This window comes from Elephas maximus, chromosome 1, assembly GCF_024166365.1.
Source record: "Elephas maximus indicus isolate mEleMax1 chromosome 1, mEleMax1 primary haplotype, whole genome shotgun sequence".
NCBI lineage: Eukaryota > Metazoa > Chordata > Mammalia > Proboscidea > Elephantidae > Elephas > Elephas maximus.
The window spans coordinates 222110526-222128559 of NC_064819.1; the positions used below are offsets into that span (position 1 = coordinate 222110526).

The window sequence follows — 18034 nt, forward strand, 5'->3', positions numbered from 1 at the left end:
GTGGCTGATTTTTTGGAAGTAGATTTCCAGGCCTTTCTTCCAAGGTACCTCTGGGTAGACTTGAACCTCAACCTTTTGGTTGGCAGCTGCATGAGTTAACTACTTGCACCACTCAGGGACTCCAGCATCAGGATGGCTAGGCTTTTTAAATGGTGGCTCAGAGCAGGTCCAGCCCTAGGTAGGTATTTTAAGCTCCCTTCTACCTTGATATCCTTCCAGACTCTGTGGTCGTTAGCTGCCATTGAGTCTGTTCCACCTCAGAGCAGAGTAGAGCTGTACTGCCTAGGGTTTTGAAGGCTGTGACCTTTCAGAAGCAGACCTCTAGGCTTTTTTTCCGAGATGCTTCTGGATGGGTTTGAACTGCCAATTTTTTGGTTACTAGTCCAGTGCTTAACCATTTTCGCCACCCAGAAAGTCCCTGCCAAACTCTAGGGCATTGATACCATTTTCATGGTTGATGCAAGTTTCCTGCCATATTTGGGTTCCAATGGGAAGGGGAAAAGAATATAAAGGGACCATGTCTAATGTCTTGAGACACGGGCCCCAAACGGCATTCCATTGGTGAGAACTTGACCACATGGCCATGTCTAATGGCAAATGAAGCTGGGAGTGTGTTCAGCTGAAACTATTCACTGAGGAGGAAGGGCAGAGTGGATTTTGGTGAACAACAAATAGTCGATCCCCTCTGTAAGTGGCCACACAAGGGCTAGTTTGAGGTAGGTTTTAGCCCTGTCCCCCCAATCTCTGTCACCTTCAACACCAAGTCACCACAAAAAAGCATACAATAAAAGTAAAAACAGCAACATTTGCATAAAAAGCCTTTAGGGAAGTCCCCTAGGTCCCTTTTTAGTCCTCAAATGTAGGAAGTCTAGAGTCACCACTTAGCTAAAATGGCTTATCTGATCCATCAGCTGCATTAAGTGCCTAATCCTTTCTCAGCTGAGGCGCCATTGTACCGCTTAGTTTCCACTGACTGCCATAGGAAGCCATTAGCAAGTTATCTGAGTATTTAGTGTCACACTTTACAACTTGAAGGAATCTGTGTTCTTGTTCAACCGGCTACCTTTCATTTGCACAAGAATTCTGCAAAATGTCATTTCCTATCCTTGATCTTTTTGTGCGAACGCTTGCTTTACTGTCTCTTCAGTGATAATAAGATTATTTTTTTCAACTATTTATTTTGGAAAAATTTTTTAATTTACGGAAAAGTTACAGTGATAGTGCAGAGCTCCCATATGTTCTTCATCCAGCTTCCCCTAATGTCGATGTCTTGTGTAATCACAGCACATTGCTAAAAACTAAGGAATTAACAGTTAACAAGTTTGTTTTTTTGTTTGTTTTTTGCCTCTTCATTACCAAACAGCTACGAATAACTTTGAAAATCACCTTCCCTAGATTGAACACACCAAGCATTAAAGAACATGTGGGATTATAGTCCCGGCCTTGCCTTTAATACAGGAAGTCGGCGTGGTATTTCAGAAAACCAAGAGATGAAAATCCATTTTGCTATCCGATGGCTTTTAACTAGTGAGCAGTGCACTACCTCAGGGGTATGTAGGGTAGGAGGATGCTTTTCAAATACCCAATGTTGCCTTTGAAATAAATGTCTTTCTTATAACTTTGGCTCATAAAAAAAAAAATCAGACAGGTTGCATGAAGTGGAGAAATTTCTTGAAAGACTGATGTACGACAAAATAGAAAATATGAATAAAATTTGATTATGGTGGTGGCTACAAGGATGTAAATATTTGTCAAAACATTGAATTATACACTTAAAATATTGCATTGCATTTTATTGTATGCAAATTATACCTCAATAAAATTGATTTAAAAGAAGTAGGTGGCAACTAGAGATGGAAGTGGAGAGTCTTAATTTTGTTTATTTTTTTTATTGTGCCTTAAATGAAAGCATACAAATCAAGTCAGTCTCATAGAGTAACTTCTTGCTTACACTTAAGTCTTCCTGCTGCCTCCCCTTCCTTGAGGGTAATTCATAGGCAGTATAATCAAAAAAAAAAAAAAAATCAGGAACTATGTAATTTAGTTATTGTTGATATTGAACACGGCACTTTCTCTTGATTTCCGTGATCATCCTGCCAATGGACTCAGACTAGCGTTTGGTGTCTAGAATAGCAATGAGCAGAATTTGGAAACCCTGATTGCTTTGAACCCCTGCTGTGAATAGAGTTTGTGCTTTACCTTGTAGAGTAGGTTCTCCTTGAGAGTTACGACAAGGAGAACTAACCAGTGGAACCCATCAAGTCCCCTCTTCTACATGTAACATCGTCCCAGGAAGCCTGGATTTAACCTACCATGGAAAGTTCTGTATCAAACCTAAATCATGCTGAGACACTAATTAGAATCACGAGGTGCTGGTTTTGATTCTGGCAGTGAAGTTGCAAAGGAAAGCAGTTAGAATAGTGAGAGTTTGAAGAGTAAATAGAGAAAAGCCAAGGAATCGGAGCTCTTTAGCATAGAAAAAATTCAGGAGACGGGCTTATGAAGTTAAAAGTGTGAAAGCATATCTACGTGGAGCTGGTAGTCACTTTTTCTTCTTATTGAGAATGGCACCAAAAGGAGTATGGTGTTACGATGGGTTTTCAGCTAACAGTACTTCTAGTTGTTAGGAGGAGTGGGATTCCTAGGGCCCCTTACATGCGCTTCCTCCACCACCAGGTTCACCAAGGATCAGATTGACCAGGAATCTCAAGCAAGGATAGAGCCAGCCTCTTTTAGGGTGTTCGTGGTCAAAAGATCTGCACGATGTGACCTGGCTGCCTGTGCCTCCTGCCCTTCCCTCTGGTATGAGCAGGGACAGCAGTAGTGACTGTTGGTGGAGAAGGGGAGGAACAGGCAGCTAGGGCCATTCTATGAACATGCTGCCTTGGAGGAAGTAGTGGGGAGATCCACCCAGGGGCCCACCACCTTCCCTCCTCACCCCTGTGCCAGGCCTGGAACCCCAGACAACAAGCTCATCTGAATCCCCTGGTGCAAAGATGGATACCAGCCAGGTGCCTTCAACCTGGTTTCCAACTGATCCCAACCCATACAACAGAGTGCTTTCTTCCCTGGGGACTACTTTTCACATTTGGAGAGAGCTCCCATGACTGGTACAGACTGTTTTTGCTGTGTTCTTTATTCAGTAAACATTCAGTGTCTCCTGGGGCGGGGTGGGGGGTGGGGGAGGGAGATCCAAAGGATGTGGGCCGTTGGCAATGTTTGGCCAGAAGTTCTCAGAAGGTGTTATATTATCGGCCAGTGTTTGGGATTTGGGGAGAAAGAAGTTAGAGGAAGCAAAGGAAAACAACACATTACCCAAATGTTATTACCACCTGCCTACATCTTTCACTCAAGGCGAAGGAGAAAGCTGTCTTCCTTTGTAGCCCTCTGCGTGTTCCAGTTCATCATGGAAAATCAGTTACCCCCGTAGCTAATACACAGTGATTGTCTCCCGGCTCTATTTTTGCTAATCCATAACAATATTGTGAGTTAATGAATGAAGGGAAAAAGTCAAATTGTATGCATCTCTTTATTCTCTGTTATTTGAACAAGGACTGGTAGGAAGTCAATTTATATCTCATAGAATAATGCAATTATCTAGAAGACTTCTACATCAACATCGTCTAACTGAAGTATAATGAGAGCGACATATGTAATTTTTAATTTTCATGTAATCAATATGAAAACATTATTAATGAGATATTTTCTGTTTTTGTTTCTGACAATGCCTATGAAATCTGGTATGTATTTTACACTTATGGCTCATCTCAATGTGGACAAACCACATTTCAAGTGTTCAATAGCCACATGTTGGGAGTGGCAACCGTGTTGAACAGCTCAGCTCTAGATGATAAATATTAATAATTGGTGAGTTGTATTAGAAAGGAGGCCAGACAGGGTGAAAATCTTAAATTATTTTGTGGGAGGTGAGAACAAGACTGGACAGTTTTTATGAGGTATATTTCCTTATGTGAGAAAAACTATAATTATCTTCTAAGCAGCAAATCAACATAAAAAATGCTACCCATTAGCAAGTGCAGTCTTCTATTACAGACCACTATATGACCTGACTTTAAATGTTTTACTCTGTCATTGATAATTGGAGATATTTAGTTTGGTGCAGAAGGCTTGACTAAATACTACAGATTCCAAACATCTGAAATACTCTATTTTATAAAGTGCCTGCTTGGCAGCTAGAAGAATAAGGGTGGTCCCAGTGGCCAAGAATACTTGTCCTGTTATTAGAACTTATGAAGTCTACCTTGGAACAGTGCCTGCTCCATGGAGCTGTTTAAGATTTACCCACAGAGGCATCCTCTGTTGACCTGAGTTTCACATCCCACTTTTTCCCACCTTTAGAAGTATCTTTAAAAAGCACTATTATCAGGCAAATATATAGAGATCAGAGTTTAACAGTGGTTACCAGGGGCAGAAGGGAAGGGAAAAGAGGGGACTCTGGTTTAGCTAGCACTGAGTTTGTTTATGGGATGGAGAACATGGCAATGGGTGTTGGTGATGGTTGCACAGCATGGCTGACGTAATTGGTTTCATTGAATTGAACAAGTGAAAAATGTTGAACTGGCAAATGTTGTGTTACCTATATTTTTACAATTTAAAAAAAAAAAAAAAGGTACTATTACCCTGGCAGCCCAAAATATTAAAGAGCAAGCAAAAAGAATATTGCAGAAGCTTTAAAAATTTGCAACGAACTATACCATGTGGTAGTGGTCATGCTGATAAATTACTCATTTCCTACACATTTCTTACCATTCCTTCTTGTTGACCCTAAGTTCCTGTATTTTTTATTCATAATGTTAATGTTTGCATTATAAATTTGTCTTAATATATGCATGAATATAACCTATCTAGAAAAAGTCAGTATGTTGACAGATACAGACTTGTTGGATTCTTTATATTCTAGAAATATTAGAACCAGCTGTTTGGTGATCTTTATTTTATATTCAAACTAAATTCATATTCCTGATGGAAAATTGTCATTAATCTATATTCGTGTATATATCCTATGTATATACCCACTGCCGTCGAATCAGTTCTCACTTACAGTGACCCTATCGGACAGAATGGAGCTGCCTATGGGGTTTCCAAGGCTGTAAATACGGGAGCAGAATGCCACATCCTTCTCCCATGGAGTGGCTGGTGGGTTCAAACCATCAACCTTTCCGTAAGCAGCCAAGCGCTTTAACCACTGCACCCTCTTCCCACGTATATTAAAAAAAAACAAACTCGCCATGGAGTCGACTCCGACTCATAGCGACCCTATAGGATGAAGTAGAACTGCCCCATAGAGTTTCCAAGGAGCAGCTGGTGGATTCAAACTGCTGACCTTCTGGTTAGGTTAGCAGCCAAGCTCTTAACCACCACACCACCAGAGCTCCTGCGTATATAGAAGAATATAATATTCTATGTATTGTCGTAGTATAACCTCTAAAATGTAAATTTTATTCTTCTACTTTTCTGACAAAACCCATAAACATGAATTTTGGTGTTAAGGTAACCAGTTTTTTTAACCAGCCAAAATGAAGCAAATTTCTTCATTAATCACACTCTTCATGGCAAAACATTTCATTTCTATAAACCTGGGATCTCATTAGGGGAAAAAAATGCAGATACCACCTTGTCAGTGAAAAAGATGGAAATTTGGGTGTCCTACCAAAATAATTTCTGAAAGTTTAAACTTCATGGAGGACTTTTTTGGAACCAGTATCATATTTAAGTGTTACGGATATTAAAGTGATCTTTGCTTTGCAGATAGCCTTTAGAATAGGGTATAAGAAAAGAATAACAGCCCCATTTCTAAAAACATATATAATTTTTCTCATAATTTAGTTCTATATTATCTGACTGTATAATTAGTGGCACAGTGGTTAAGTGCTCAGCAGTTAACCAAAAGGTCAGCAGCTCCATGGGAGAAAGATGGTGGCAGTCTGTTCCTGTAACAATTACAGCCTTGAAAACCCTTTGGGGGCAAAGGAAGACACTTAGAGAAACACAAGGGAAAAAAAAAAAGAAAGGCAACCATATTAAATACTATAGCATATACAACCCTACAACGACAGTAAAAATAAATAACTTACAGGCAGATACACATGCTCAATAAGGTAAGGAGGGAGAATAGGAGTATACCCACATACGTGTATAGGTTAGGCTGTGGATATTTTTACATACATGTTTGTATATGTATATTCATATATATAGAAACCCTGGTGGCGTAATGGTTAAGTGCTACGGCTGCTAACCAAAAGGTCAGCAGCTCGAATCCACCAGGCGCTCCTTGGAAACTCTATGGTGCAGTTCTTCTCTGTCCTGTAGGGTTACTGTGAGTTGGAATCGACTCGACGGCAGTAGGTTTTTTTTTTTTAATTTTTTTATTCATATATGTAATAGAGCACACAGGGGTCACAGGCATAGAAGCTTCCTAGGCATATCTAACTACTTTGAGGGACCAGGTTACAGGAGCTGAGGGCTGGGGACCATGGTCTTGAAGATATCCAGGTCAATTGGCATAACACAGTTCATAAAGAAAATGTTTTACATCCTACTTGGGATGAGTAGCATCTGGAGTCTTAAAAGCTTGCAAACGATACATCTATTGGTCCTATCCTGTCTGGAGCAAAGGAGAAGGAAGAAAACCAAAGACACAAGGGAAAGATTAGTCCAAAGGACTGATAGACCACATGAGCCGCAGCCTCCACCAGCCTGAGGCCAGAAGAACTAGATGTTGCCCAGCTACCACCACTGACTGCTCTGCCAGGGATCACAATAAAGGGTTCCAGGCAGAGTGGGAGAAAAGTGTAGAACAAAATCCAAATTCACACATACAAGAAAAGAGCAGACTTACTGGTCTGACAGAGACTGGGGGAAACCCCAAGACTATGGCCCCCAGACATCCTTCTAATTCAGAATTGAAGCCGCTTCCGAAGTTCACCTTTCAGCCAAAGATTAGGCAGGCCTATAAAACAAACAGTGAGGGCCTGGTGGTACAGTGGTTACGAGCTCGGCTGATAACTGAAAGGTCAGCAGTTCAAATCCACCAGCTGCTCCTTGGAAACCCTGTGGGGCACTTCTACTCTGTCCTATAGGGTCGCTATGAGTAGGAATTGACTAAACGACAACGTTTTTTTTAATATAAAACAAACAATAACACATGTGAGGAGCATGCTTCTTAAATCAAACAAGTATACGAGACCAGATGGGCAACACCTGCGCAAAAGCAGAAGGCAGAAAGTGACGGGAAAACTGGACGAATAGAAATGAAGAACCCAGGGTGGAAATGGGGAAAGTATTGGCACATTGCAGGGATTGCAACCAATGTCAAGAAACAATTCGTATATAAATTTTTGAATGAGAAACTAATTTTTTTTTTTTTTTTAAGAGAAATGAAGTCCTGATACATGCTACGATGTGAGTGAACCTAGAAAATATTGTAGTGAGTGAAATAAGTCGCAAAAGGACAAATCTTGTATGGCCTCACTTCTATGAAATAAGCAAATATGTAGAAACCAAAGATGATTAGTTGTTACCAAGGGTGAGGTGGGAGGGGGAAGGAAAAGGGGAGTTTTGCTTGGGAGACACTGACTTTAATGGTTGTAGAATAATTAGGAAAAGGATGGGGTGAGGGTTATACAACATGAAGAGTGTGATAATGCCATTGAATTGTGCGTGTAGGAACTGTTGAATTTGCAGAGGTTTTAAAGTGTATATTGTACCATAATAAAAAACAATTAAAAAAAAATGAATCACCTAGGGATCTTGTTAAACTGTAGATTCTAATTCAGTGTATCTGGGATGAAAATGCAGATTCTCAGCAGGGTTTGAACAAGAACAAACTGGTTGGAAGCCCTGATAAAAAGTTGAATTGGCAAAAATTGTGTGATAGGTATATTTACAATGACCAAAAAAAAAAAGGTAGCTACTGAGGCTGTTTATGTACAACCACACACCTCATGGGATGTGGTTCTTTCATTTGGAGATTTAGGTCATGGTTCTATAGGATGTCCCAGTTAATTGGCTTAATAATGTGTTTAGTGCTTCTGTTCTACCTCCTCGTTCATTGAGTAGTGTCTGGAATTTTAAAAGCTTGCAAGCAGCCATCTAAGGCACAACAGTTGGTCTTTATTTGCCTGGAGCAACAGGGGACAAAGGAGAGTCAGGAAAAAGAGGAGAAAATGGAATGTGTGTCCAGTTGCCTCCGTGAAAAACTGCCTTCTGTGCCATGAGACCAGAAGAACTAGATGGTGCTCTGCTACCATTACTGAACATTTTGATCAAAGATTCTATAGAAGAATCCCGATCAAAAGGGAGAAAATGTAAAACAGAATATCAGATTGTCATGGATTCCAGATTTTTCTAGAGTCATGGAGGCTAGATGAACCCCTGTAACTATTGCCCTGAGATAATCTTTAAACCTTAAACCAAAAATATCCCCTGAAGTCGTCTTAAACCCAAACACTGGTTTAGCTTAACTATAAAGAACGTCTGCCTTGAGCATTATGCTCTTTTAAGATCTATCTATATGGGATCAAATTGACAACAACAACTCAAAAGGTTAAATAGGAACCTCAGGGGGCAGTGAGCTTATGTTAATGGGAGGAGGAACAACTCAGAAAAGGAGGGTGAGAGTGGTTGCACAACCTGAAGAATGTAATCAATGTCACTGAACTGTACATGTAGAAACTGTTAATTGGTGTATGTCTTGCTGTTTATGGAGCATGGTGGCACAGTGGTTAAGAGCTTGGCTGCTAACCAAAAGGTCAGCAGTTTGAATCTACCAGCAAATCTTTGGAAACTCTGTGGGCAGTTCTACTCTGTCCTCTAGAGTTGCTATGAGTCAGAATTGACTCGATGGCAACAGTTTCATTTTTTTTGGGGGTGGGGGGAGGTTGCTGTATATATTTTCAACAAGAACACAATAAAGTACTTAAGAATCACTTAAGTCCTGTCCTTCAAGCTTTTAATTTAGTAAAACTGGATTAATCTACAGATAGTCACCCTGGGTGACCATACTTGGTGAAAATGGATGCGGTCAGTCTCAAACTGGAATGTGCATACAGATCACGCTGGGATCTTGTTACACTGTAGATGCAAGTTCCATAGGTCTGGGGTAAGGCCTAAGACTCAGCGTTTCTAGCAAGCTCCCAGGCGATGCTTTAGAAACTAATGCTGCTGCTCCATCTACCACAAGTACCCTTGAATTTCCTTCTGCAGCAAACTTGCTACCTTTTTGGTTTTCACTGTACACATCTAGGCTAGGTTGTAACCTTTCCTATGAAGCTCACTTGTCCCTCTTGCTTATCTTGTCCTTTTTATTCTTATTTTCTCTTCACGTATGTAGATGAGCACCAGTTACATCTTGAAGTCCCATCAGCTCTAACAGAAATTCCAGATTCCAAGAGAGCAAACCATCTCCCCAAGAAAGCCAGGCATCCCTGCTCCCAAGAACTGAGGACCATGGAGCTTTCGGACAGTGACCGTCCCGTCAGCTTTGGCTCCACGTCTTCCTCGGCCTCTTCCCGGGACAGCCATGGTTCCTTCGGCAGCAGGGTGACCTTGGTTTCAAATAGCCACCTGGGCTTGTTTAACCAAGACAAGGAGGCCGGGGCTATCAGGCTGGAGCTGGTTCCAGCCAGGCCGTTTTCCAGCAGTGAGCTGCAGAGGGCCATCCCAGCCGAGCAGCAGGGCGCGGAGGGGAGCGGAGAGAGGCAGCTGTGGGCACAGCGGAGAGTGGAAGCCAACGGAGCCACCGACGCCAGCACAGAATCCACCTCGAGCCCCAAGCTCCTCTATGTGGATCGAGTGGTGCAGGAAATTCTGGAGACGGAAAGGACATACGTGCAGGATTTAAAAAGCATCGTAGAGGTAAGACCAATTTGGTCTTTAAAGTTTATCACGCAGGATAAAGATGCTTGCAGAATAAACAAAGAGCAAAGCCAGGGGTTGGAGGTGTGTTATATCCTGAGATGCAGAAGTGGTGTTTGTGTCTAAACAGCGGGAGGTGATGTAAGAGAACCCCAGGGCCGCCCTCACTGGGTCGTTGTTAGTTGTCGTGGAGGTGGCTCCGACCCATGGTGACCTCCTGTATACCAGAAGGGAGTGTCGCCCTGTCCTGTACCATCGTCGGGATCCTTGGTAGGTTTGAGCCCATTGTTGTGGCTATTGTGGCAATCTCATTGAGGGCTTCCCTTGTTTTCACTGATCTTTTACTTCACCAACCATGATGTCCTTTTCTAGCAACTGATCTTTCCTAACGACGTGTCCCAAGTAAGTGAGCGAAAGCCTCGTCATCCTCACTTCTTAGGAGCATTCTGGTTGTATATCTGCTAAGACTGATTTGTTCATTCTTTTGGCAGTCCACGGCATATTCAATATTTACATGAACAGTTTGATTATGTGTTTAAAAGCAGGAATGATGATTAAAAAACAGTTGCTGTGAGTAAATTCTGACTCCTAGCAACCCTATTGTATATTAGAGTAGAACTGTGCTCCGTAGGGTTTCCAGTGGTTGATTTTTCCTAAGCGTATCACCAGGCCTTTCTTCCAGTGTGCCTCTGGGTGAACTTGAACCTCCAACCTTTCAGTTCGCATCTGAGCACATTAACCTTTTGTACCACCCACAGAATCCAAGAATGGCAATACCCGTGGTCACACGAGTATTTTGCGTTAATAATCGTTCAGCAGGGGATCTCAGAGTTCCTCACAGACAGTGTAAGCTGAGGCTGGAATAGGACCTTTAGACTCCTGACTTAAAGGTGTCAGGTGGATCCTGTCTGTGCCTATCTGGCTATCTTTACCTTGATCACTACTGTGCTGTGTCTGCTCACTGAAGCCATGTGGGTAGCTTCAAAAATTACTGAGACCCACATGCTGCCCCCAGAGATGGAGTTCATTGGTCTGGGGTGCTGTATGGGCGTTGGAATTTTAAAACATTCCCAGATGAGTCTAAGGTGCAGCTAAGTCTGGGGAACCACAGTTCTGTGCTGTTTTCTGCATTGGTTCGTGGTTGGTGGGGACGGAGGTAAAGGGTAGGGAAACAACTGTGGGTGTTGTCTCTTCTTGGGCATTTACTCTGTTTACTTTTATGGTGAACGGTTTTGCATATCGAACTCCGTGTGAATGGAGCTCAGCTTGTGTGCCAGACCACACACTCTGGAAACTCAGTGCTTAATTTGCCTTTGATTTATAAGTAGGTTCTTAAGGATAAATTAAGAATTAAGAAGCCTAGATGTTAACTCATCTTTAGTATATGATTTAAAATAGTAATACTTAAAGGGCAAATTTCTATATTATAAAGCTATGTATCATTATTATATATAGCTTTATTATAAAGCAGCTTTGCTGGTTGGTAAGATAATGCCAGATTCTTTCCTGTGTTAGTACTGACTTCCTGTTTTGACTTTTAATCAAAAATGTGCGTCAGAATGGAATAGGGTATTTGCTGATGAGCACATTCTCCACTAAATACATACATTCTTATAGCTTTAGGAAAAAAAAAATCTAAAGGGTTATTGTGTGCTATGAGTTCCACAAACGATAGAACCAGACATGGTATACTAAAAATAGTTATGACATAACCTCCCAGTGAAAATAGAAAAGTCAGTTGATGCTCAAACAAAACAATATGTGGTACCAAATGTAGAACAAACCAGCCAATTTTTTTTTTTTAATTTCGATAATGATGTCATTTGTACTTGACAAGAAATACCTGTGAACCTGCCAAAAATTTTAGAGCCTCTCAGGAAACTTATGGTTGCCAGAGCTCTGTTTGGTCTGTGCTTTTTTTGTTTGTTTGTTTCCTTCTTTCATAGAAGCTTTTTCACCTAATCAAAACTCACCGTACTGAGAGAGACACCTTTAGTTACTGAACTGGTGTTCTGCAGACAGTCCTTTTTCCAGAGACTGTTTGATAAACCTTGGGTAAGAAGACATAAAGCAAGGTATGAATGAAAGAAATCAGATAAAGACAGAATTTTTTTCTACAAAAGTTTCGATTTAAGTTCTCTTCCAAGCTGTCCAAATAAACTTGCCTTTTCCTTTGGCCCATGAGTTCAATACACAGCCGTGAATCAGAGCTGACTGTGCAGCAGTTTACAGCAGCAAGCCGTGTTTTACACTGAGGGTTGGCGAACTTTTTTGCAAAGGGCCAGACAGTAAATATATTCGGTTTTCTGGGCCCTTGGTTCTCTGCCACAACTCAGCTCTGCCTGTGTAGCTTAAAAGTAGTCCTGGACAATAAATACAGGAACAGATGGGAGTGGCTGTGTTCCAGTGAAACTTTAGGGCCACAGTCTGCTGACTCCTGTTTGAAGACAATAAAATTGTGCTTAAGTTTCATCAACTGTAAAATAAAACTAATAAAGGAGTACCTGCTCCATAGCGTTATTATGAGAGTTAGATTAGGTTATCAGAAGGAACGTGTGAGCGGTGCAAACTGTTAACGCACTCGGCTGCTAACCGAAAGCTCAGGTTTAGATTTTATTTTAGGATTTGTAAACAGCAATAGTTTTGTGAAAAATCACTGATACCTACGTTAAATTACCAGATATTAACACAAGGATGATTTGGCATGTTTGACATGGTCCAAATATCATCAGAGTAGCTTATTTCTAAGAAGAGATTGTTCTAATCTATTTGGACGATCAGATTCACAGATGTTGGTTACACTTGTGAAGAAAATTATATGCCTCTCATTTCCTAGATATAGAGAAATGTTATTAAAACTATCCCAAGTATGTAGTTTTTTTTTATTCCCCCCTTTCTCCATACCATTTTTCTCAGTTGGAAATGAATCCCTAATGCTTTCTGACATTTTAACTAAAAGCTGTTGTCATTCTTGTTCCTATAGCTGTTCATTCCTTGCATTCTCCCAGACCCTTTTCTCTGGGTCCCTTACCCCCATCATGGTTCCTCCGTCCTCTGCTCCTTTGCCCAACATCCTAGGCATTTACTTTTGTACACTTGACATTTTAGAGAGAGAGACATGAAGTCTTGACTGTCACCCATGCTCAAAGGAACAATGGGGCTGTTATTTCCATTTCTGTATATGGCTGCTAAGAGTGTTACAGATAAGATGAGATGATAAATATGAAAGCAGTTTTAAGAGTTAAAAGTAAGGTGGCCAATGTTATAATTTGTGAAGCGATAAAAATGCGTAGTTGGAGAATAGAAAATAAGGATCTCTTTCATGTTTGATGGAACCTTAGACTGACTGAGCAGGGACTCTCATGGGTAGAGTGGGTTTCTTTAATCTTCCTAAATGATGTGTAAAAGAGCTTTTGACAACTTCATAAGATTGGCCCCAGATACAGTTTATGGCCCATTTTAACCTTTTTGAAAAGTTTTTAAATCGTTCATGTTGCGATATAATGCTGTGTAATTAGAATTTACGGCCCTACTGCAAACTGGCGTCTTTGAACTAACTGCAAGACAGGCTAAGCTGAACCATCTCTCTGGATGCTGAAGACATGTATGTAGAGAAAAAAGTAGATAAAATGTTAAGTATAACATATGATTTTATTTTTTTTCGATCTTATGCCAGAGACCTAAAATCCTTTCCAAGCACCTTTGTCTATGTCAAAACCTAAGAAACTAAACCTGTTGCTGTTGAGTCGATTCCGACTCAGGACAGAGTAGAACTGCCCCCATAGCGTTTCCAAGGAGCAGCTGGTGGATTTGAACTGCTGACCTCTTGGATAGCAGCCAAGCTCTTAACCACTCTACCACCAGGACTCCTTTACCTGTGTGCTAAAAAAGAAGTGGGTATAAAGCATTACTGTTTAAAATGTAAAGAGCCAAAGCCATTACATTGCACGACTGTAGAGAGAGCGTATAGAGAGTGACAGGATAAGTGGAAAAGAGCCCCTGGGTGGGGCAAACGGTTAAACACTCAACTACTAACTGAAAGGTTGGTGGTTTGCACCCACCCAGAGGCACATCAGAAGACAGCCCTTGGCTATCTGCTTCCAAAATTTCACAGCCATTAAAAATCCTATGGAGAGCAATTCTACTCTGCACACATGGGGTTGCCATGAATCAGAATCAGCTCAGTGGCAACTGATTTGGTTTCTTTTGGTTTAGTGACTTGAAACACATTGGAGTGATTCTGCCCCACTGCAACTGTCTGGAGAAGACGTTACTCTTAGTGCTGGTGGGATCAAATTAGTTGGAAGGAGAACTGTCTTACACATGGAACACAGGCTCTCTCCCGAATTTTCGTTGAGTGAAAAAAAGGAATCTCAGGTACCGGGCCTAGTGAGCATGTGGAGTGACTTCACCACGTACTCTGCCCGGAGATTTAGCTATTAGCCTTGCAAGATGCCTATGAATTGGATAAAAAGGAGTCTGAGTTGGCGTTTGTCCTGCGTACCCCTCCCTCAAGCACAACACTGCCGAGTTTGAAGGTGGTTGCTGATAAAGCTTGGCATCCCATTTGGTCCCTTTGGAGAGACAAAATTGCTTGGTGTGGAAAGGACAGTTCACGTACTGCTATTCTCCACCCCACCCTACTCCCCTGCCCCCTGCCACCGTAAAAGCATGGTTTTGTGTGGGTTTTCTCTGGACTGCCCACAACTGCCAGGGCATTTGACAAGAAGGAGGAAGTTCTTGAACCAAAAGGAGAAGTTCTTGAATCAAGGGAGAAAGTGGTTGTGAAGAGGTGACATGTCATAGACTTTATTCTCTTTTTATTTGTCAGGGTCCTCACTGTACTTTCCCTTCACTTTAAATAACATATACCGACTCTCTTAACAGGCTCATTTAGACTGAAGTTTTTTGAAGACTGAGGGGAAAATGTGGTCCAGGCTGGAGTGTAGGACTTGGCAAGAATGGTTTTTAATGAAGACTTGTTATGTGGGTGGATTTCATAAAGAACTTAAACTGTAGCACTTGGCATAATTTAATGTACTTTTTCTTTTACATAGCATTTGAGAACTTTTATGTGAATGTGCTTCTTTATTTTATTTTTTCTTCCCCTCCAAGAGCTTTTATCATAATGGGTGAATGAGATCTTTCTTAAAACCCCTTAAGTTCTGTGATAATTTAAGGGCAAAGCTGTTTGATAGTGTTCTGCTTATTTAGAAGGTATTCTTCCCCCTCTTCTTTCCCAGCCTATTTCTCACCCTCATCTCTCCCCACCTGAACAACAAGAATAACCACCACCACAACAAAAAGGTATAAAGAAGCAACGCTAAGTGATTTTGAGTGTGCGTCTCTTTGATTCATTGCAATCTAATGTAGGAGGGAAGACAGAAACCTGGTCTTTTACCTCTTTCCGTTCCTAATTGGTTTGCTTATTTTGAATAGTTTGTAAATCCTTTTTGATCTATTGTTAACAAACAACGAATGTGGTTCAAGGTGGGCAGCACTTGGTAAGAGCACAGCAGGGTGAGGTTGGCAGAGTTGCTACGCAAAGGTGACTGTTGGCTGCTCACCACAGGTGTCCATGTGTACTTAATGGCTCAAGTCAGCACAGCTTATTTGCTCGACCTTCAGGGCCAAGTTTAGAGTCAAACTTAGAAAAATCATTTAAATTACCTATATTGGTCAATTCTCCTGGGAAGCATGGTAGATAGTGTTACCACTGTGACACCCTAAGTTTTGTGACCATTCTCATCACTTCAATACAGGGTTCCCAACAGCCAGAAACAGAGCATTTAACTACACTTGGAGCCCTGGTGGTACAGTGGCTAAGAGCTTGGCTGTTAACCAAAGGTCGTCAGTTGGAATCCACCAGCTGCTTCTTAGAAACCCCATGGGGCAGTTCTACTCTGTCAGATAGGGTCGCTATGAGTTGAAATCGACGGCAGCGGGTCTATATTTTCTAGTTTATGTGCTACAATAACAACCAAAACAATAATAATAAAACAACATTAACAGCAAATAATATTTGAGTACTTATCCTATATGAACACTAGATTGATCACTTATAGCCTCACTAACAGCTCCATCACGTGGATACTATTATAATTTCATATTCTAGCATGAGAATATTAAAACATAAAGAGGGTAAAATAACAAGTCCAAGGTCACATAGATAGTTAGTGGTAGAGCTAGAATGGGAGACCAGGTGTGACTACAAAGCCTACTGCTTTTTTACCATTCACCTACTTATCCCAAATCTCTTAGAATCCAGCAGAAGGTCCCAAAATTTAAGTCCTATTCTTAAGCTCTCTAGAGCAGAGTTTGCAATGGCAGCACCATGGACATTTAGACCAAATAATTCTTGTTGTGGGGGGGGATAGCCGTGTGTATTGTAGGATGTTTAGCGGCAAACCTGGCCTCTACCCACTAGGTGCCAAAAGAACCTTAACCATCCCCCTTTGCAACAACCAAAAAATGTCTGCAAACATTGACAAGTATTGCTTGGGTTGAAAACCACTGTTCTAGAGATTTTGAGCACATAGTGTGTTAGTAAGGGTAGGCTAAGCCAAGGAAACAATTAGACTCCAAAATGTAGGGGCTTAACCTAATAGAAATTTCTTTCTTTCTCCTGTAACAATCCTGGGTGAGTGTTCAGGTTAGTGGGAGTGTGCTCCTTCATGTAGTCATTCAGGGACCCAAGCCGATGGAGACTCTGCCATCTTCAGCACGTGGCTTCCAAGGTGGTTGTGGTCTTCACCATCTCCATCACTTAGAAGGGGGATAGGCCATGGAGGTATGCATGGGGAAGGTTTCTGAGCCAGTCATAGACATTGCTCACATCCTTTCTCTCATTCCATTGGTGAAAATCTTGTCCTGTGGTCATACCAAACTCTGTGTAACCTAGCTGTATGCCCAAACAAGGTAGGAAGCGCTTCTAAGAACAACTGGCAGTCTCCACCATGCATAATGTATAAGAAGACGTTCTCTTTGTAAAACATAAACACCGTTGTATCCCCAACCAGCATCACTAAAAATAAAACCAAAAAATGGAAGACGGCAAGAATGTTTTTGGTGATACTGAGGTTATAGCTACTCTGAATACTAAATAAACCTGTGTTGTTAGTTGCTCCCAAGTCAGTCCCTACTCATGGTGTCCCCATATATGCAGAGTAAAACTGCTCCATAGGATGTTCAAGACCCTGACATTTCAGAAGCAAATCTGCAGGCCTGTCTTCCTGGGCACCTCTGGGTGGGTTCCAACTACCAGCCTTTCAGCTAGTGGTTGACCATGTAACCATTTGCATCATCCAGGGGCTCCCTGTAGTATGTTGTAAATGAATTGTAGCTCCTGATTTCTCCTCCTTCCCCTCCTACGTGTCTCCTTTACTCCTTTTTCTTGCCTTTCCTCCCATCTTTCCTAATTAACCAGTTGCCTTATAGTCAATTCCAACTCACGGGTGAATTACCGCCCCCCTTTTTTTGGTTGTTGTTTTTTTACTCATTCTTACCTGTATGACCTGAAAATAGGGCTCTTTGAAATTATGTAACACCATCGTTAGTGTTTCAGACTAAAAAGAGGCTCTCTGGGCCTAGCATAGTTCAAAGGCAGGGATTATGCTTATCTCGCTGGTGTTCTGGAAACCTTGTGAGTGGAAGGGAATCAACGGAGATAATGGACTAAAAGCCGTCAAACGCTTCACGGGGTGATGCTCGGAAGCTGCACATTTATTGCCACACTGATAAAAAGTTTGTAAGAAAATTGTATGCCCTTCTTTTGACGGCTCTGCCCTTCTTTTAAACTCATTTCTGTAACCAACCGTTCTGAGAAACCAAAATGAGAGTTACAGGCACTTGAAGAAAAAGTAGATGTTGAAAAAACAAATTGTTAACGCTGTTTTAGTGCATTCTTAAGTTCTTGCACTCACCAGTTCAACTGACGTCATTATGCTTTTGCAGAAGAAGTTGAAGTGAGCATGCGTCTTGTCAGAGGTAACTTGCAGGAAATAAATTTACCATTGGTTAGTAGTCTGAGCTCACTGGTAACCTTTGCCTGGGTGCTCACTGATAACCTTTGCCTGGGTGCAGTTTGCAAATTACTAAAAACTTTGTGGCAATAGTGGAATGGTAACCAATTGGTGTGGTAATTCTGGGTGCGGTAGCG

At 41.4% G+C, this 18034-nt stretch overlaps 1 protein-coding gene across 6 annotated transcripts in view; it reads left to right on the forward strand.

Moving 5' to 3' along the window:
• PLEKHG1 (pleckstrin homology and RhoGEF domain containing G1) overlaps nt 1–18034 on the forward strand; it is a 299198-nt gene that overhangs the window by 172533 nt on the left and 108631 nt on the right. For all 6 annotated transcript variants that reach the window (XM_049903298.1, XM_049903306.1, XM_049903289.1 and 3 more), the window contains one exon: nt 9353–9876. In XM_049903298.1, the coding sequence (XP_049759255.1) occupies nt 9469–9876 (408 nt within the window). In that variant the 5' untranslated portion in view covers nt 9353–9468. The remainder of the gene's footprint in view (nt 1–9352; nt 9877–18034) is intronic.